Source organism: Sorex fumeus, unplaced genomic scaffold (assembly GCF_029834395.1).
Source record: "Sorex fumeus unplaced genomic scaffold, SorFum_2.1 ptg000010l, whole genome shotgun sequence".
Taxonomy (NCBI): Eukaryota; Metazoa; Chordata; class Mammalia; order Eulipotyphla; family Soricidae; genus Sorex; species Sorex fumeus.
In genome coordinates this window covers 10,385,105-10,407,015 of record NW_026606067.1, presented here as the reverse complement: position 1 = coordinate 10,407,015, position 21,911 = coordinate 10,385,105, and the positions used below count along the sequence as shown (strand labels likewise).

Here is a 21,911-nt window from a genome sequence, read left to right as displayed (position 1 = left end):
ACTTAACTATATCTAATAAATGTTTATAAGATATTGATATGTAGTTTATACATATGTTTTAGAAATTCAATTATTTTTGGCAGACTTAGCCTCTTGGTTATAACAAAAACTTCCAGTTTTGTTAAATTTTGGTTTTGTTTCTGAAATCTTGTTTTTCAAACTCAACTGATTTGCTCAGAGTTTTGGTTTCCTTTTCAACATAGGTTTTTGTTTTTTTTTTTTTTTTAATCTCAACAACTTAGTGAAATTGAGACTAAAAAAGGGAATTATAAATAACACACTCATAGTTTATAGGGATTGTTGCTGCTGCTGCTTCCCCCCACCTCCATTTTTTTTTTAAATAGACTAGTGCTTGCAAGGGTCTAATTGAAATTTTTTTCTGGGATCCTGGAAGTAGGCTGAGTGACAAAATTTTAAGTGCTCACTCCACATGTGCCAGGCTTCAGTTCAAACCTCTGCAGTTGCATGTGCTGAGCTGATCTGGATAAGTTCTGCTGTGATCCCTGGCAAGGAAAAAAACTACTTATAGAACATACTTGACTTCCAAAAATACTTGATTTTTGCTGCCATTTTAATACTGTAGTTAGGAAAGTAGATTATAAAGCCCTAGAGTTTGTGTGTGTGTGTGTTTATGTGTGTCCGCTTTCCATTAAAACTTTTAGTGTTTCATTTATTTTCATATAAATGGCATTTCCCCAGATTAATTAGATTTTTTAATGATACTTGTAATTTATTTTTTTTGTACACTATGACATAGTGTGGTTTCCTTCTTGTTTAAGCACCAAGTAACATTTGTCTCCTAGTATCTCAAGAATTTAGATGATCTCATTTGCTAAATTAAATAAGAATTATAAAGAGCACACGTTGTTCGTTTCTATTGTTATTCTCTACAGCTACGATTTTAACACTTTGGCATCTCCAACCTCATTTGAGTTCAGTTTTTTCTAGAATGCCTCAAGTCTTAACGGAATTGTAATGCTTCTCACTTTTCAAGAGAAAGCAGCTTTTCCTCTCCACTTACCACAACTTGTCAGCTCTTTAGTTGTTTTTGTGCTGATACCTTCTTTTCCTATCTGGGTAGTATTTTCTCCCCTACTCCTAATATTTAAAAAATAAAATAAAGTGGGGTGAAAAGATAGTACAGAGATTAAGTCATTTACCTTTCACGTGACTAATTGCGATTCAACCCCCAGCATCATATATAGTTCCCCAAACACTGTCAGGAATAACCCCCTGAGCACAGAATCTGGAGTAAGTTCTGAGCATTTTCAATGTGGCCCCAAAAACCAACCAAACAAAAATATTTAAAAATGGAAATGTGCTTATTATTAAATCTGTATTACAGCAGAATTGTTCCTGCACTGTGTAATCTTTGAAAAACTACTTTATCCATATCTCTTCATAGACCAACTGGTGGTTGGGTTTTAAGATTTTTGGTATCCTTTATGGAATAATTTGTACAACTTTTTTTCCAGAATAATAGCAAATCAAGCTAGAATGTATTTTTTTTTTAAATATTATGTTGACTAGAAGTTCCCAAACTTATCATAAGCTCACAGTGTGATTGATGAAAGATCTCTCCAATTTTCTTTCAAGGAGCTTAGTCTATTGTTCAGTCATAGTGAATCGTTTCATATGTGCATGCATGAATATGTGTACATATGCTTTTTTTTAAAGTTTTATTTTTTTAGCCATTCACAATAACTTACTACATTTAATATCCCACCACCATTACACCTTCTCACCACCATATTCCAAATGTTTTGACCCTGACCTCCAGAACTTGCCCCCATAGCAGTACCTAAATAATTAATTTTGTATAGCTTGTTACAAATAATCTGCTAAAAATGATCCAAAAAAGTTTCCTTAGAGGAAAGTGTGTGAAGATTTTTGTATTTCAAACTGGAGCCATTAAGCCTCTATATTAAGAGATTACTAACATTTTGTTAAAGGTTGAGCCTTGTGTGCGTGCTTGTGTGTGTGTGTGTGTGTGTGTGTGTAGTTTGTTTTCTCCCCGATATTGGTTGCCTTCTACTTTACACCCTGTCAGATGTGGTGTGCTACTCTTGGTACATCAGTGGTGTAGAGTATGAGATGTTGTATGATTGTGTGTGTGCTTGTTCTTATTTCTGCCTGTATTCACTATTTCCAAAGTTAAGCAATGTTTTACTTCCTGGGTGACCCTGACAACCCAAGTTGGCATTAAATTCAAGAAAACAAAAAAGAAAAAATTGTATAAATTGTTTTTGATTGCAACTAGCAATTTTTGTTCAACTTAGACAAAATAGTATGGGGACACATCGGTGAGAGAAGAGATTGTATGAGTCACATAATCGAGAAAAATTATAGGTACAATAGGTGTCATTGGTCATTACAGCACAGCTCCGCATTATGAGGAGTGTTGCATTCCACTATTCCACTTATTTTCTTTTTTGCTAGCTTCTTTCTATTCTGCAGAGGGCTTTTGCCCTTGAATCCTGTGGCATATTTATCTGTAATTTACCTCCTTATAACTTTTACTGGAAGTGTAAGTAGTTCCAGTTTATAAAGCAAATACCAGAGAAGTGCTCTTGATTGATCTAACGCAGAACATATGCCTTTGCGTTACTAGTTACCGAGGGCTGGATTTATTTTCAAAAAGGAATGATTTGAAGTAGGAGAGAGAAATCTAGTAGACTGTTGATGTGTGGCAGACAGTGCCCATTTTAAGTTTTGAGTTTACTCAAAAATGAGCAAAACTACTTGTTACAATTTGTAGTGAAGACTATATAGATGTCAGCATAAGTGTTGCATTCATCATTCTTTTTCTTGCTTTTTCATCTCTGTGTGTTCTTATACTTAAAAATCAGTATTTACATATCATTTATCAACATTATAACTAAAGTTCACTTACGGTTTTATCATATAATGTCTGTTTGTTTATGCAGTAACCTGGAATAAATAGCTAAAATCTCTATCATTTCTATTGGATGATTATTCTTTGGCTTGTTTAATATGACTTTTTTTTGTCTGTCTATGGTGTTCTTAGTGTTTGATTTACTTGGTAGACTAAGCACAGTTATGTTCCTATCATGTAATAATACAATAAAAATTGCGGCACATCTTAATGAAGGGCTTCTATAGCCTCTACCTTAATAACATTGATTTTTTTCACTTTTAATATTTTCCATAATTCCTAAAGAAATATGAACATAAATAAGCTTGACAAACTTTTGCAAACTTGACACTACTATGAAACCAGCATGAGTCATCTTCAGATACACTAATGCATAATTAAATCTGTAAAGAGTGAAAATATTGAAAAAGGTTATTTTGCTTTTCTTTGCTTCTTAAAATTTTGTTAATGTTTTTGCTTTTGTTTCTTATAAAAATTAGTTTTTAAATTGTAACTGAATCTTGGACTACCACTATTGAAAATAAAATGTATTTCTTGTTGATACTAAATTTCTATTTTTACAATGTAACGATCATGATCATCCTGTTGTTTGTAGATTGCCTTGAGCAGACACCAGTAATGTCTCCTTCCTACCCTGAGATTCTAAAAAGTGCCATATTCAAGGCTCTTTCAGGGTTAGGAGAATGAGACCCATCATTGTTACTGGCATTTGGCATATTTGGTACGCCACAGGGAGTTTGCCAGTCTCTACCGTGTGGGCAGGATACATTCTGTAGCCTGCCAGGTTGTCCAAAGCAAGAATGATATAATAAGATGTCACGCGGCCACAAATGCGACTGCGCGTCGGGGAACTGGGTTTTATAGTCTCTGGGTCTTGGCCATTGATGGGATTACACGGCGCTGGGGGGCAATTGGTAGGTGTGACCCCCGCCTAACTGGAAGATGGAGAATATGGGTGGAGGATGCTCAGCCCCAATCCGAGCAGGCTTGGAGATCTCAGCCCCGGGACCCACATGCCTGTGTTCCTCTGCTGGTACCTTCATGCTTGTGGAGAATGGTCTCAGCATGGTTGTGGCTGGTTCTGGAGGTCTTCGGCTGCCGGGGTTCTGGTCGGGGCAGGGAGGGAAACTCCACCCGCCCCCCTCCAAGGGGCCCCGGTCCAGGACGGCCAGGCCACGGGGGCAGGAGATTCTGCGCTGGAGCGATAGCACAGTGGGTAGGGCGTTTGCCTTACATGTAACAATATGTAAAAAATGTGGGCCAGCCTACATTTAAAATTACTTTTCCCTGATAGTGCATAGGTTCCCAGCGCACCTCCAGGCGTGATCCCTGAGCACTGCTGGATGTGGCTCATACCAGAAAAATTTTTTTTTAATTTGTAAAAATCTTACATTTAAAAGATACAATTAAAATTAACATTAATAAGCAGCACTTTTTGATTTTTTTCTATATTTCTAAATAGGTAGATTCGTGTAACTTCCCTGATATCTTCAGATTTCCTTCATTTTGAATGCAGCTAAAGTCTCCATGAATTACTAGTTGTTTTGAAATTTTTATTTGTAGCTTCTGTCAAGAAAAATGCTTCGATTAAATTAGTGTAAATATGATTAAATTTGCTTCATTAAAGACATGTTTTGAAGTGTTAGGGTAGTTGGAGTCTTTTAAACTATTTTTGAGTATTTAACTATTTTTAAGTATATAATTGATATACTTCAACATTTACTGTATTTCCTTCTATATGTTATGTATTTGATTTTTTATCCTTGATTTTGCTATCAGATATAGGACTTCACATGTTCATGAGACATGCACTGTAGCAGTGACCTGTAGATCTGACCCATGTTACAGAGTTTTAATCTGAGGGATGCTCTCCAGTTTTGCGTCAGTGTCCCAGGACGATTTGCAGGGTTGCACTTGATGGTGCTGGTGCTTGTGATTTGGTACTGAGAGCTGAATTTGGGGGCCTCAGGCACACCAGCTATGTAATTCAGCTCTTGACTTTTTTTCCTGGACATTGGTAGGCTCTTTGTTTTTAATAATGCACTTCGAAGAACTATTTTGTGCCCCCCCCCCTTTTTTTTTTCTTTTTGCTTTTTGGGTCACACACGGTAATGCACAGGGGTTACTCCTGGCTCTTCACTAAGGAATTACTCCTGGTGGTGCTTGGGGGGACCATATGGGATGCTGGTCCCTGGAGGAATTGAACCTGGGTTGGCCGCGTGCAAGGCAAATGCCCTACCCGCTGTGCTATCTCTCCAGCCCATTTAGTGCCTCTTTTTAGTAGGTTACTTATTACTAATATTAAGACTGTTTCAGGGGAGAAAGGATAACTGGATTTTTAAATATCTAGTGCATTACAGCGGGTAGGGCGTTTGCCTTGCACGAGGCCGACCCGAGTTTGATTCCTCCGCCCCTCTGGGAGAGCCCGGCAAGCAACAGAGAGTATTCCGCCCGCACTGCAGTGCCTGGCAAGCCACCCATGACGTGTTCGATATGCCAAAAACAGACGTATTCGATATGCCAAAAACAGTAACAAGTCTCACAGTGGAGACGTTACTGGTGCCCCCTCCAGCAAATCGATGAACAACGGGAGGACAGTGCTACAGTGCTGCATTATTGAAAGTATTTAAATTATCAGCAGTTAAACAAGTCATTGACTATCTGAAAATACTACATGCTTTCAGTAACTCCTTTGTGGCAAAATGTGAATTTATTTTTCACTAAAGATGGCTGTTACGACCTCATCCTTTGATAGTCTAGAAGATAAGGAGAGGTTTGTTTATTTTAATGGTTAGGATTCATAGCATATTAAGTAGTTGACTGATGGAGGAGACATATATTGACTTTGTGTGCAGAAAGTGAATGGAAATGTGTAGGTTCAATGTTAGTAATTGTCTTCACACAAGTGTGCTTTCTTTTAAAGGAGGGTGCGTCAGCTCGCAAGACTCAGACTCCTGCAGCACAACCAGTACCAAGACCAGGTAAAAGGAAAAAACTTTGTATTTTTTTTTTCGCGCCCCCTCCCCTCCCCACTTCTGAAAGATCATTGCAGTGGGGATTTCCTGATAGGTTTAATACTTTAAAGGAATTAAATTTTTGGGTAAAATGCATTGAGGGAGTTTTCTTCAGATTGTCAGTAACGCTCAAGCAACTATCAAAATTGTGCTAATATGCAGAAAAATACGACTTAACTTTGGGTCAGCATCATTAATAAATCCTTGTGTTCTTTGTCAAGTAACAGTTAAAATGTAAAGCATATTGAATGTCCTTAGTTATATAGTACAGGAGGTAAAGTATTTTCTTTGCATGTGGCCATTCTGACTGCCACCCTGGTTGTATCCTTGGCATTGCATAGGGTCCTCTCAGCACCATCTGGATTGAGCCCTAAGTACAGAACCAGGAGTAAGCCCTGAGCACTGCCAGGTGTGGTCCAAAACAAAACAATTAAACATGCTGGATTATTTTCTTGTACTGCTTTAAGCAGATCATCTAGATTTTGTAATATTGCTTACCGTAATACTGTTTCCCTCAATGTGATGCAAAGATCACTGATAAAATACGTTATATAGGGGCTGGCGAGATTAAACAAAGATTGAGACAGTATGTTTGCTGCCTCCCCTGCTGCCACTGCGTGCGCCCCTGCGCGCCCCCCCCCCCCCCCCCATTTTTTATTCCCACTACCACATACAGACCCAGGGAACTGATGTGAGTGGTTCCCGAGTAGTCACTGTGTGCTCAGGAGTCCCTCCGGTGGTTTGGGAGGACCTTATGGGGTTTCAGGGAATTGAACCCAGGTCAGATACATGCAAGGCAAACAATCTACTACATCCCCCCCCCCACCCCCACCCCACTATCCCTCTAGCTCCTGATTTCACTTTTAGGCTCGGCATAATTCCAGCATTTGTTCAACTATAACATGTGTCTTTTTTTGTTCTTTTTTTAAAACCCCATCACTTTTGTTGAGCACATAACGTCAGCGTTGGAAAGGCACAGATGATAATTTAACAGAATGGTCTTTCTTTTAAATTTGGCAGTATCAGTGTGGATATCTTTTCATTGATAGACTTCAGATTTTTATGCTGGCTGTTCCTCAAGTTATGCAGGTTATAAGTATTAAATAATTCTGGAAGCACTTTAAACTATAATATCAGAGGTTTTGAAGGCAATTCACTGTATCCTATATCCATATCTAGGACCTTGAGATGACTAAGTACTTGCTTTTTTGTTTCAATTGACAGTAGGTTGTTTTGAAGTCTTTGTCAGTCCTATTTTGAGGCGTGAACTATCATCTCTATGAAGCATAGAGCACTTTGGATACGCTATTTTAGGTGATAGTACTGTGGGACTATTTAAGTAGACACAACAACCATTATGAGAGTATAAAGAACAATTAAACTCAGTAAGTACCTTTTGAATGCTATCTGTGTACTCTGTGCCAGAAACTTGCAGAGGCTGGGAGTCTCAAGAAGGAAGTAGAAAGTGAAGGAGGAGGGTGCAAAATGGATTGGACTCAAAGAATGCTGCCTAGGAAGTAGCGGGGCTTGTGGAGGCCACTGGAGCATAGAGAGTTGTTTGTTTCCTTTGAAGGGAGCACAGGGAGGCTGTGGGTGTGCTGGTCAAGATAGTCACACACAGAGGCTAGAAAGATAGTGCAGTACAGTCATTAGGGAGTTTGCCTTCTCTATGACTGACCTGGTTTCAATCTCTGGCATCCCTTGTGGTCCCTCAATACTGCCAGAGTGATTCCTAAGCACAGAGCCAAGAGTAAGCCATAGTATAATCCCCAAACAAAAGTCACAGGTGGAATTTAGTCTAGAAATGGTTTGAAGGAGAGGAATCAGCACTTAAGACTTCTAACCTGATTTTCTGTTGATGGTTTAAATGGTCACCATTTCACATTTTTCTCAGACTCACTTGGCAAAAAAAAGAAAGGGGTTGGGAGGTACATCGATATTTCATAAACTAGGTCACTCAAATGTACTGAGAAAATGCGGTTAAGAAAACTCCATTCGCAGCCAATTATGTGATCTTATAGACGATCATATGTAAAGTAATGTAATATGGACCTTGTAGGTTTTTAGTTTTAAGTGTTTCTAACAAGGTACAGACCCTAAAAGGAGACTAATTGAAGTTAATTTAAGCTAGTGTCTTATTTAAAATAATAGTTCTTTTGAACGCTTTTAGTACCAGTTGGCAATAAGACCTTATTTGAGTGGGATTTAGAAGTTGGCCTTCCTTTTTGTCTTGATTATAGTGCAGTTTTGTTTTGTTGCAGAAATAGGAGATGTGTTAACCTCAGGTGCTGTCCAATTTTGAGGGAATATTATGTTAGTATTTGTGATGTGCACCTCTTTTTAAAATTGAAGGAATATGGACACTCAAAACCTATGTTATAGCGGATGTTCAACATGAAAGATCATAGGTTTATATTGTTACTTTAAAAAAAAATTGGGGGGTGGGAGAGGCACTCAGGACTTGTGCTCAGGAGACCATATTGGTGCCAGGAAGAGAACTCCACTCATCTGTGTGCAAGGCTGACATAGCTGACTGGTGAGCGTGAAATGTTAGGAAATGGGGTTTGAGCTACATTTTTTCACTTCAATCAGGGACCCAAGGATTGAGAGTATTTATTTTTTGTTTTTTAAAATCTTTTTTTAAAATCTTTTTTTTTTTTTCATTGAAATATTTTTACCAATTTTGCCAGGTAAGTCCCTGGTGAATTTAATGCCTTAAAGTCTTTACAGTTATTCCTGGTTTCTGAAGGGAATGTAACTAATTGGTGATTATATTTAAAAAGCACAGATTTAGTAAACCATGGTTTTGGACCTTAGCTATCACTTCTTTTTATAATTAGATTAAATCTCTTGTACATGTTTTGTTCTGTTCTCACTTCTTTCTAATGCATGTTTGTGCATATTTCACTATTCCTGCATTAATTCTTAATTCCTATTTCAGGTCTTTTGAAATGGGTTGGTGGTCATGTCTATCTGCTTACTACTCATATGAGACTGAGGGAGAATTAATCCCCAGGATATTTAAATAGATTTCTTATTTGCTCTCCAGCCATCCGTTTATAACAGCTGCTGGTTGGACCCCTTTGTTCTATACTGTTAAATTTGTGCCCTAATGGCTTTCAAATTCATATCCAGCTTAAACATCTTATTTAGTTACTTTATATTAGCTTTCTGTTTAGAATTTGAATGTGTCTCCCGTCTTGACACTGATTTAAGCCATTATTTCTTGATATTTTTCCCCAAGATATCTTATTCCACACTGCTGCTTTTCCACAAATAAATGACAGCACTATCAACTCTGTTCCTCAAGCTAAAAGACAAGAACATGGATGCTCCCCCCCCTCCCAAGCTACTCATTTTAACTTTAGCTTATTTTACTTACGTCAGTGACTTTGTTTTTGATCCTCAACAAGTACACGCACAAGTTAAAAGTACAGTATTGTCACACATCTTGTGAATGATCATTTTCTAGCATTTTATTATTACTGTATTTTTTCAGTTTACCTTGGATTATAAATGGGAGAAGGGACCCAAGAAACAAAACCCTTCATCATTAACAACATAATTTGAGCAGCATCATTTGTAGGCTGACAGTGGTAATAGCCCAGACAACTATCAGCTCTTAGAATTGTCCTCCTTTTGTGTGTGTGTGTGTGTGTGTGTGTGTGTGTGTGTGTGTTTTATTATTAATATTTTTAGTGAAACACCATGAGGTACAGTTGTAGATTTACAATTTTTTGTGCTTGGGTTTCGATTATACAATGATCAAATACCCATCCCTCCACCAGTGCCCATTTTCCACCACCATGGATAATATCCCTCCCATCTCACCCTGCCTCTGTGGCAGGGCAATCCCTTGTGTTCTCTCTCTCCTTTTGGGTGTTGTGGTCTGCAAAAGAGGCTTTGAGTGGCAAACATGTTCAGTCCATAGTCTTACTTTCAACATGCAACTCCCTTCCTGGGAGGATCCTCCAAACACCCTTTATTTGGTGCTCCCTTCTCTATCTGAGCTGCCCTTTCCCCTAGAATGCCTGATTGGCCTCTAGGCTATGGAGTATCCTCCTGGTGTTGATCTCAGCTATTCTTGGGTATTAATCTCATATTTTGTTGCTTTATATCCCCCAGATGAATGCAATCTTTCTATGTCTATCCCTCTCTTTCTGACTCATTTCGCTTAGCATGATACTTTCCATGTTGTACCACTTGTATATAAATTTCATAACTTTATCTTTTCTAACAGCTACATAGTACTCCATTGTGTAGATGTACCAAAGTTTCTTTAACCAGTCATCTGTTCTTGGGCATTCAGGTTTCTTCCAGTTTCTGGCTATTGTAAAGAGTGCTGCAATGAACAAACAAGTGCAGATATCACTTCGACTATACATTTTTGCCTCTCTGGGATATATTCCCTTGAGTGGTATTGCTGGGTCAAATGGGAGCTCAATTTCTAATTTTTTGAGAATCGTCCATACTGTTTTCCAGAAGGGCTGAACCAGTTGACATTCCCACCAACAGTGAAAGAGTGTCCCTTTATCACCACATCTGTGCCAGCATCGGTTGCTTTTGTTCTTTTGGATGTGGAGAATTGTCCTCCTTTTGATCTCATATCTAAATTCATTACTTCTCTTTTCTAGAAGATGTACCATGAAAATAAAATCTTGACTCTTTCTGTCTTAGAAGTTCAAGTTTTCCATGTGACTAAAACACCCATAACCATTTCTAGCAAAACCTATGCATGTTGATTTTCTTAGTTGTGATTTCTGGAACAGGGTCACTCTTTTATTTCTATGCTTGCATATTTGGTTGTGGTTGTGTGTGTGTGTGTGTGTGTGTGTGTAGAGAGTTTTTTCTCTTGAAGTCTCACACTTAGTTTTGCCATAGTGCCTGGGCTCACAAGAGTAGTGCTACGTATTGAGCTCTCAGCTTCATATTTGTGAAAGAAGCATGTGTCTAAGCCTGTGTGTGTGTGTGTGTGTGTGTGTGTATGTGTATTTATCTCTTACCACACTCCCTTTTTTCCTTAATGGTCTATACATGTGCCTTTCAGTTTCTTCACTACAGTCGTTCTTCCTGCGTTTGCCATTTGCCCACATTGCTTACCTCTTTACCTCTTACCTGGACAGTTTTTGCACTTGTTCTGTTTAAGTTTGCTTCTTTCAGCCTTCATATCTTGGTTATGGTGCCTCACCCTTTGAGAGATGGTGTTCTATCTAAAGGACAGTTTTTGTCACTGTATATTCCTTTTGTTATTTAAGATTATATGTTCAGATTTGTGTTTGCGTCTTTGTTTATGGCCTGACTGTTTTATTGAAAGTCTTTTGAGGGCTAGGATATTTGTTTTATAGATCATTCTAATTAAAAACCTAGCAGGGTGCCTTGTACATGGGCTTTGAGTAAATATTTAGGAAGGGTTTTTTTTTTTTTTTTAAGTGAAACACCATGAGGTACAGTTATAGACTTACAAATTTTTGTGCTTGGGGTTCAGTTACACAATGATAAGTACCCATCCCTCCACCCCACGGGTCCCAGCATCCCTCCCACCCCCCGTTCCCCCATCCCACCCTGCCTCTGTGACAGGGCATTCCTTTTTGTTCTCTCTCTCTCTCTCGGTTATTTTTGTTTGTTTATTTTTATTTTGTTTTGGGGTCATACCCGGCTTACTCTTGAGTCTGTTCTGGGCCTTACTTATGTGTTGCTGGTGCTGGGGATTGAATCCAGGTTCGCCATACAAGGCTTGCTGACCCTCTGAATAAATACTCAGGTTAAGAATTGAATTACATCTGAAATTAAGCATAGCAGTAATAAAGATTACTTATTTTTGGATTGGGCTGGAGAGATAGCACAGCGGGTAGGGTGTTTGCCTTGCACGCTGCTGACCCAGGTTCGATTCTTCTGTCTCTCTCGGAGAACCTGGCAAGCCACCAAGAGTATGCCGCCCGCATGGCAAAACCTGGCAAGCTACCCGTGACATATTCAATATGCCAAAAACAGTAACAGCAAGTCTCACAATGAAGACTTAACTGGTGCCCACTTGAGCAAATTGATGAACAACAGGAGGGCAGTGCTACAGTGCTATATTGTCCTTTATTGTATTAGTTGAAGATGGTGCAGGAGCTAATAATTTTTGCTAGAACTGCTGGATATGTCACTTAAAACAGTATCAACAGGTAGAAATTTGAGGACAGAAAGACTTAATTGTTTAGTCACTTCAACCTGCCAGAGTATTATGGAGACAGGAAAGGGACTCCTCTGGTACATTGAAAAGAATTTGTGAAAGATCTAGTCATCTTTAGACAAGCACCCAGTAAGTTTATTGAAGGGAAGAAAAGAAAGCTATGTGGAGAAGAGACTGCCTGCAGTGGCCCTTCTTACTCCTCTTTTGTGGTACTTGATTTAGGGAGGAGGACTGTAAGTGCTCTTCTGGAAAACTCATTCCCTTTGCATGGAATGGACTTCCATTCATTTCCTAGACATTTTATGGCCAACTCTGAACTTTCCCAGTGGATTTGGGGATAGTGTGGGTTTGGGGTGAATCCCCGGACAGAAGCCAAGGGGAGCGGGATTCTCTGCCTGCTGGAGATGGGAGATTTCAGGGCCTCCTTCCAGCATCCCTTGGGTAGGACTATTTCTGGTGGATTAGAAGAGGGGATTCCTGTGCCGTATAGCTTGCTGCCTTTTTTCAGCAGGACTCTGCCTCTCTCCTCTCCTCTGTCCTAATTGACCTAGGAAATAGCAAAATGGAAAGACCCATTAAGATCACCCTGTTGTCCTTGGCCATCTTGTGTTCTTTCACCATCCCCACTGTAGTTAGAGTATTTGGCTGTAGTGTTCTTGCCTTGTATTTTACTTGGGAACTTCATTTTTTTTTTTGTTAATATTTACTAAACCTCTAAACTTTGTATGTGTTAACTTCTATTAAATTTTGTTATTCCTTGTTCCTGAGTTATAACCAAGTACCTCATGCCTGTGAGGCATAGACACTGCTGAGATACCACATGCATGACCTATATTGAAGATTGTTTTTCTGTTGGGTTCCAATGTTTTTCTGATGATTTTTCATCCCAGTTCCTATGATAATCATTTTCCAAATCTCTGGCGTCTGTTGGGAGTTCTCACCAGCATTTCAAAAATGTCTTTTTTGTTGTTATCTTTATCATTTTCATAGTAATTCTTTTTTTTTCCTTTTGGGTCACACCCAGCAATGCTCAGGGGTCACTCCTCGCTCTGCACTCAGGAACCACTCCTGGCGTTGCTCGGGGGACCATATGGGATGCTTGGGATCGAGCCCGGGTCGGCCGTGTACAAGGCAAACGCCCAACCCACTGTACTATCGCTCCGGCCCTTTTCGTAGTAATTCTTGTTCTACTTGCCCTATTAATCCTTTATCATTCCAACAAATAAATAGCAAATGTTTATTGCAGTTGTATTATAATTTAGAGCACTATTTTTTCTGTGTGAATTAACATTTATTTAATCACATTGGAGGTAAAAAAGACAGCAAGCATAAAATTTTAAATGTACAACTTTATCTTTATTTTTATTTTTAAAAAATTTTTATTAGTGAAACACCATGAGGTACAGTTGTAGACTTACAAATTTTTGTGCTTGGGTTTCAGTTATACAATGATTGAGTACCCATCCCTCCACCAGTGCCCATTCTCCACCACCACTAATCCCAATATCCCACCCCCCATACCCCCATCCCACCCTGCCTCTGTGGCAGGGCATTCCCTTTTGTTCTCTCCTTTTGGGTGCTGCGGCCCAGACAAGGTCAGACCTGAACACCTGAAGAACCTGCCATCAGTACTCATCAATACACTGGCTCGGCTCTTCACTCGCTACCTGTCTGAATGCAAGGTTCCGTCCCAGTGGAAAACCAGCAGGACCGTACTACTGTTCAAGAAGGGAGATATCCATGACATAGGCAACTATCGCCCGATCTGCCTATTGTCTGTCATCTACAAGTTGTTCACTTGAGTCATCCTAAATAGGATTGGCAGAACACTAGATGAAGGACAACCATGCGAGCAAGCCGGGTTCCGCAAAGGATTCAGCACCATCGACCATATCCACACAATAACCAAACTCATTGAGGTTTCTCGGGAGTTCAAGATGCCGCTCTGTTTAACGTTCATTGATTTAAAGAAGGCCTTTGATTCTGTTGAGACGGAAGCGGTCATTGAAGCCCTAGCCAATCAGGGCATTCAAGCCCAATACATCAAGATCCTCCGTGAGCTGTACTGCGGATTCACTACCAGGATCTCACCATTCTACAAAGAAGTGATCGTTGATGTCAAGAGAGGGGTTCGGCACGGTGATACCATTTCACTGAAACTCTTCAGTGCCACCCTTGAGAATATCATGCGACGACTGGAATGGGAAGGAATGGGAGTGAAGATAGATGGTCGGCAATTACACCACCTCCACTTTGCTGATGACATTGTTTTAATAACACCAAACATCAGCCAAGCGGCACAAATGCTGGCCGACTTTGACCATGACTGTGGAAAGGTAGGACTACAGCTGAATCTTATGAAGACAATGTTTATGAGAAACAGCCTCGTTTCTGACGCCCCATTTGCTCTCAACGGAACAACCATCTTTGAATGCAACAGCTATGTGTACCTAGGTCGAGAAGTCAGCATGACAAATGACCTGGCACCCGAGCTGCGTAGGAGGAAGAGAGTGGCTTGGAACGCTTTCAAGAACGTCGAAGAAATAGCTAAGAGGATGAAGAACCTCCGGCTCCGGGCACATCTCTTTGATTCCACTGTTCTTCCTGCATTAACATATGCCTCAGAGACCTGGGCCCTACGCAAACAGGATGAGAACACTATTCAGGTCTCCCAAAGAAGAATAGAAAGAGCTATGCTTGGAATATCACGTTTCACTCAAATGAGAGAAAAAATCCGGAGTTCCGACATTCGTTGACGATCAAGAATCATGGACGCTGTCTCATTTGCCAAGGTGTCAAAAATCAGATGGGCTGGTCACGTAATGGGATTTAAAGACGACCGCTGGACTAGAGCTGTTACTGACTGGATTCCACGGGATGTCAAAAGACCGTGTGGCTGCCCACCTACCAGATGGTCAGACTTCTTCGTGAAGACCATGAACGATCGGTTTGAGGCTCTTCCTGTTCCCAGAGCGAACAGATGCCATTGGGCTACACTAGCACGCGACAGGGACAAATGGAGACGTTACTGGTGCCCGCTTGAGCAAGTCGACGACTAACGGGAAGTTAAAGTGATTAAGTGATGTGGGTGCTGTGGTTTGCAAAAGAGGCATTGAGTGGCAATCATGTTTGGTCTATAGTCTACTTTCAGCATGCATCTCCCATCCTGGGAGGATCCTCCCAACACCTTTTATTTGGTGTTCCCGTCTCTATCTGAGCTGCCTTTTCCCTTAACATGTGCGGGTAGCCTCCAAACCATGGAGTGAACCTCTTGGTACTTATCTCGGCTATTATTGGGTGTTAGTCTCCTATTTTGTTACTTTGTGTTCCCCAGATGAATGCAATCTTTTTGTTTTAGGATGTTACAAATTTTATTACTTCTAAAACCTGGAGTAGTTTTTTTTGGAAAATCAGGTGTTTTTTGTTTTTTTTTTTTTAAATAGTGAAACACCATGAGGTACAGTTGTAGACTTACAAATTTTTGTGCTTGGGTTTCGATTATACAATGATCAAACACCCATCCCTCCACCAGTGCCCATTTTCCACCAACATGAATCCCAGTATCCCTCCCACCCCATCCCCTCCACCCCACCCTGCCTCTGTGGCAGGGCATTCCCTTTTGTTCTCTCTCTCCTTTGGGGTGTTGTGGTCTGCAAAAGAGGCATTGAGTGGCAATCATGTTTGGTTCATAGTCTACTTTCAACACGCATCTCCCATCCTGGGAGGATCCTCCCAGCACCCTTTATTTGGTGCTCCCTTCTCTATTTGAGCTGCCTTTTCCCTTAGCATGTGCGGCTAGCCTCCAAACCATGGAGTGAACCTCCTGGTACTTATCTCGGCTATTATTGGGTGTTAGTCCCCTATTTTGTTACTTTGTGTTCCCCAGTTGAATGCAATCTTTCTATATCTGTCCCTCTCTTTCTGACTCATTTCACTTAGCATGGTACTTTCCATGTAGTACCACTGGTATGTAAATTTCACGACTTCATCTTTTCTAACAGCTACATAGTACTCCATTGTGTAGATATACCCACGTTTCTTTAACCAGTCATCTGTTGTCCGGCACTCAGATTTTTTCCAGATTCTGGCTGAAGCAATAGCACAGCAGGTAGGGCGTTCGCCTTACACGCGGCTAACATGGCCGACCCGAGTTCGATTCCTCCGCCCCTCTTGGAGAGTCCAGCAAGCTACCGAGAGTATTCGATATGCCAGACACAGTAACAACAAAGTCTCCAATGGAGACGTTACTGGGCCCGCTCGAGCAAATCGATGATCAACGGGAGGGCCTTTACCTTTACCTTACCTTTACCTGGCTATTGTAAACAGTGCTGCAATGAACAAACAAGTGCAGATGTCACTTCGACTATAGTTTTTTGCCTTTCTGGGATATATTCCCAGGAATGGTTTTGCTGGGTCAAATGGGAGCTCAATTTCTAATTTTTTGAGAATCGTCCATACTGTTTTCCAAAAGGGCTGAACCAGTTGGCATTCCCACCAGTAGTGAAGGAGAGAGTCCCTTTCTCGATACTTCCGCAATAGCACTGGTTGCTTTTGTTCTTTTGGATGTGCGCCAGTCTCTGGTATGGAATGATATCTCATTGTTGTTTTGATCTGCATCTCACTGATGATTAATGATGTAGAGCATTTTCTCATGTGCCTTTTTGCCATTCCAATTTCTTCTTTGAAAAAGTTTTTGTTCATTTCGTTGCCCCATTTCTTTTTTTTTTTTATTTATTTATTGAATCACTGTGGGAAAGGTTACAAAGCTTTCAGGTTTATGTCTCAGTCATGCAAATATCAAACACATTTCCCTTTACCAATACTTATTTTTTACCATGAAGAACCCCAATAAAACCCCACCCCCCACCCCTCCCCGTCCCTGTGAGGCAGATGAATTCTAGTTAACACTCTATCTGCTTTGATTAGATTCATTGTTTCAATAAAAGATTCACCACTATTTTTTAGAGTTTACCCCCCCCCCCACCCCCCCAAATCAGACATGCTGAAAAAGCATTGTGAAGTGATTTGCTTTCTACAGCTGGGTTCAAGAATTAAATGTTGGTTTTGGATTTCTGCTATTTTACCTATTGACCCTGGAGGTATTTCTACTGAAAGTCAGATAGTTAAGAAATTGGTTTCTGTGTTCTGGAGTCGTGGCCGTGCTGGAGAGCCGCTCGCGGGGGGCAACCGGTGGCCTCGGTAGGGCGTGAAGGGCGGAGCGAAACGCCCCCCTTCCCATGAGGTTTTAGTCGCCCCCACACTCCCGGCTCATACCTGCTGTCCACAAGGCTCCCATGTGGCCGCCATCTTTCTTTCCAGAGAGGAGAGGGCGAATGGGGCAACACCCTTTCCCCTCCGGCAGACTTGATGGCCTGGATCAACGCATAGTCCGTTCACTTTTCTGCTCCAAGCTGCTGGGTTCTGCATTAAGTCCTTGTGCTTCTGGGGCCATGGCCGTGCTGGAGAGCCGCTCGCGGGGGGCGACTGGTGACCTCGGTAGGGTGTGAAGGACGGACCGGAATGCCCCCCGACCCATGAGGCTTTAGTCGCCCCCACTCCCCCGGCTCATACCTGCTGTCCACAAGGCTCCCATGTGGCCGCCATCTTTCTTTCCAGAGGGAGGAGGGCGGAAGGGAGCAACACCTTTTCCCCTCTGGGCAGAAATGATTGCCTGGATTAACGCATAGTCCTTTCACTTTTCTGCTCCAAGCTGCTGGGTTCTGCATTAGGTCATTGTGCTTCTGGGCTGTGGCCGTGCTGGAGAGCCGCTCGTGGGGGCAACTGGTAGCCTCGGTAGGGCGTGAAGGGCGGTCCGAAACGCCCCCCTTCCCATGAGGTTTTAGTCACCCCCACACTCCCGGCTCATACCTGCTGTCCACAAGGCTCCCATGTGGCCGCCATCTTTCTTTCCAGAGAGGAGAGGGCGAATGGGGCAACACCCTTTCCCCTCCGGCAGACTTGATGGCCTGGATCAACGCATAGTCCTTTCACTTTTCTGCTCCAAGCTGCTGGGTTCTGCATTAAGTCCTTGTGCTTCTGGGGCCGTGGCTGTGCTGGTGAGCCGCTCGTGGGGGGCGACTGGTGACCTCGGTAGGGCGTGAAGGACGGACCGGAACGCCCCCCTTCCCATGAGGTTCTAGTCGCCCCCATACCCCTGGCTCATACCTGCTGTCCACAAGGCTCCCATGTGGCCGCCATCTTTCTTTCCAGAGGGAGGAGGGCGGAAGGGAGCAACACCCTTTCCCCTCTGGGCAGAAATGATTGCCTGTATTAATGCATAGTCCTTTCACTTTTCTGCTCCAAGCTGCTGGGTTCTGCATTAAGTCCTTGTGCTTCTGGATCGTTGCCCCATTTCTTGATGGGGTTGGATGTTTTCTTCTTGTGGAGTTCAACCAGTACTTTGTATATACTTGATATCAAACCCTTGTTGGATGTGTATTGGGCGAATATTCTTTCCCATTCTGTAGACTGTCTTTGTATTTTGGTCACTGTTTCTTTGGAGGTGCAGAAGCTTCTTAGTTTAAGGTAGTTCCATTTGTTTTTCTCTGTTTTCACTTGCTTGGCCAGTGACGTGACATCCATTAGCTTCAATGTCATGGAGGGTTTTGCCAACTTTTTCTTCAATGTACCTTATGGATTCCAGTCTGATGTTCAGGTTTTTAATCCTTTTTTTTTTTTTAATGTAGGAGTACTGCTATTTATTCAGCCACTGATTAGCTGATTGAATTGTGCATGAACTCCACTTTACTTTTTATTTTTCATTTTTTATTATTTTATTTATTGAATCACCATGAAAACAGTTACAAAGCTTTCGGGTCTAAATCTTGGTCTTACAGTGAAAAACCCGTACCTTCACCAGTGCACATTCTCCACCACCAAAAACCCCAGTATACCTCCATCCCACACCCTCCCCCTGTGAGGCAGTTGATTTCCACATTACTCTCTCTCTACTTTGATCACATTTAATATTTCGACACCAGACCCACCATTATTATTTGAGATTTTACCCCAACACTCAGATGTGCTGAAAAGGCAACAGTAGACAATTTGTGTTCTATTGCTGGTTATGAATAACATATGTTGTTGTGTAGCTGCAGTAGGGCCATGTGATTTTGAAATTCCGAAATTTTAACACTTAAATCTGGAGGGATTTCTGCAAAAAGCCACTGGGTTTCGAGATTTGCTCCTGAGTCTCTGGTTGAGCAGCTTGATCAGGAGCCAGAGAGGCCATTTGTGGGCGATAACTTGGGGTCTCGTTTGGGTGGGGAGGACAGGCCCGGCTTCCCCCACATCCCGTGAGGCCCAACAAGTTTCATCACTGCAGGCCCAAACCTGACTGTCCAATGGCCTCTGGAGCATGACGGCCACCAAGCTGCCAAGGGGGAGCAGGCGGAGGGACAACACCTTATCCCCCCTGGGGTGGCCCGGCGACAGTAACCTACTGCGTGGTCCAGACGCATTTCTGCCAAAAGCTGCTGGATTTTGAGATTTGTTTCTGAGTCTCTGGGATCATGGCTATTAAGCAGCTTGATCAGGAGCCAGAGAGGCCATTCGTGGGCGATGACTTGGGGTCTCATTGGAGTGGAGAGGACAGGCCCGGCTCCACCTCCATCCGTGAGCCCCAAAATGTCTTACAACTGCGGGCCCAGACCTGACTGTCCAATGGCCTCTGGAGGATGATGACCACTGAGCCACCATGGGAGAGCAGGCGGAGTGACAACACCCTTTCCCCCCTGGGGTGGCCTGGCAACAGTAACTTCTGTGGGGTCCAGACGCATTTCTGCCAAAAGCTGATGGGTTTTGAGATTTGTTTCTGAGTCTCTGGGTTCAAGGCCGTTAAGCAGCTAGATCAAGAGCCAGAGAGGCCATTCATGGGTGATGACTTGGGGTCTCATTGGGGTGGGGAGGACAGGCCCAGCCCACCCACCCACCCAGCCCGTGAGGCCCAACAAGTTTCGTCACTGCAGGCCCAAGCCTCACTCTCCAATGGTCTCTGGAGGATGATGGCCACCGAGCCACCATGGGAGAGTAGGCTGAGTGACAACGCCCTTTCCTCCCTGGGGTGGCCCAGTGACAGTAACGCACTGTGGGGTCTGGACACATTTCTGCCAAAAGCTGTTGGGTTTCGAGATTTGTTTCTGAGTCTCTGGGATCATGGCCGTGAAGCAGCTTGATCAGGAGCCAGAGAGGCCATTTGTGGGCGATGACTTGGGGTCTCATTGGGGTGGGGAGGACAGGATCGGCTCCACCCCCATCCCGTTAGGCCCTGTGTTATCTCATCACTGGGGGCCCAAACCTGACTGTCCAGTGGCCTCTGAGGGATGGCGGCCACTGGGCCGACCGAGGGAACAGGCCAAGGCACGAAACCTATTCCCACCTGGGGTGGCCCAGCACCAGTAACCTACTGCAGGGACCAGAAGCATTTCTGCCAAAAGCTGCTGGTTTTCGAGTTTTGTTTCTGAGTCTCTGGGATCATGGCCATTAAGCAGTTAAATCAGGAACCAGAGAGGCCATGCTTCCAATTATATAGCTGAGCCGGAGTTGGTTTGTGGGTGTGTCTCCCACATACCTAATTTTTGGCCGTCTACTTTCTTGGTAAACTTTGCCCCAAGTTTTTGGAATCTGGCCAAAGGCACAGCAGCAATCTGGAAGTCTGACGGTGCCATCAGGCTGCTAGAGCACTCGCCTCACAGGTACAGATTGACCTGCTGGCGGCACCATACCCCCATATGGCGGCACCATACTTACTTTTGTACACGGTGTTAAGCAGAGATCTGAGCCCATTTTTTTGCATGTAGCTGTCCAGTTTTGCCAGCACCATTTGTTAAAGAGGCTTTCCTTGTTTTACTTCATATTTCTTGCTCTCTTGTCAAAGGTCAGATGGTCATATGTTTGGGGGGGAGATGTCCATATATTCAACCCTGTTCCATTGGTCTGCAGCTCTGCCTTTGTTCCAGTACCATGCTGTTTTAAGTATTGCCGCTTTGTAGTAGAGTTTGAAGTTAGGGGGGTTGATTCCTCCCATTTTCTTTAGCCCAAGAATTGCTTTAGCTATTCGTGGGGGCTTATTGTTCCTTACGAATTTCAGGAGTGTTTGCTCCATCTCTTTGAAGAATGTCATGGGTACCATTATAGGGATTATATTGAATTTGTACAATGTAGAGCAGTGTTTCTAAACTTTTCCACTTGTGACTCTTTTTCACCCGAGAAATTCCACCTGAGAAATTCCACTGGTGATGGAAGCATGCTTGAGTTTATTGCCCAGGTGATTTTAAATTAATTTTGGTTGTTAAATGTTTAGAAACTTTATTGTTGCCATACTTATTTATGATGGCATATGAGGTTGTGATCCATGGTTTAAGAAGCTAGGCTCTGGGTGATCTATTTAACCAGGAGTGCTATTTCTAATGGCCTAAAATGTCTGTATTTGTTTTTCCCTCAGAAGAAAGATGAAAACACTCTTAATATGTATGTGTGTCAACTTATTTTGTCTTTCTCTGTTATGTGTGACTAGAAAAAAATCATACTACTGAACTGAACTTAAAACTAAATATATCAGGTAGTACACAGTATTAGTCAAAGTTTTACTGTCTTTTCATCTCTGTATTCTGAAACCAAATTCGAATTTTAAAGTTTCCTAAATTTTAAATTAATTTTATCTGTATTTTATTTACTCATTTATTTCACATAGTTTTTGGTGCCAGGGATTGAACCCCTGGGCCTCTTTCACATGAAACTTATTCTCTCCCACTGAGCCCCCTTCCTGGCCCCAGTACTTGTGCTTTAAAGAAAATAGATATATTCTAGCATATAATAGAAGGCAATC

General features: G+C 42.2%; 1 protein-coding gene across 1 annotated transcript in view; it reads left to right on the top strand.

Moving 5' to 3' along the window:
- The window catches only part of CDC73 (cell division cycle 73), a 105,735-nt gene that overhangs the window by 68,720 nt on the left and 15,104 nt on the right, over nt 1-21,911 (top strand). The window contains exon 11 of the mRNA XM_056110606.1: nt 5,820-5,877. Within this exon, the coding sequence (XP_055966581.1) occupies nt 5,820-5,877 (58 nt within the window). The remainder of the gene's footprint in view (nt 1-5,819; nt 5,878-21,911) is intronic.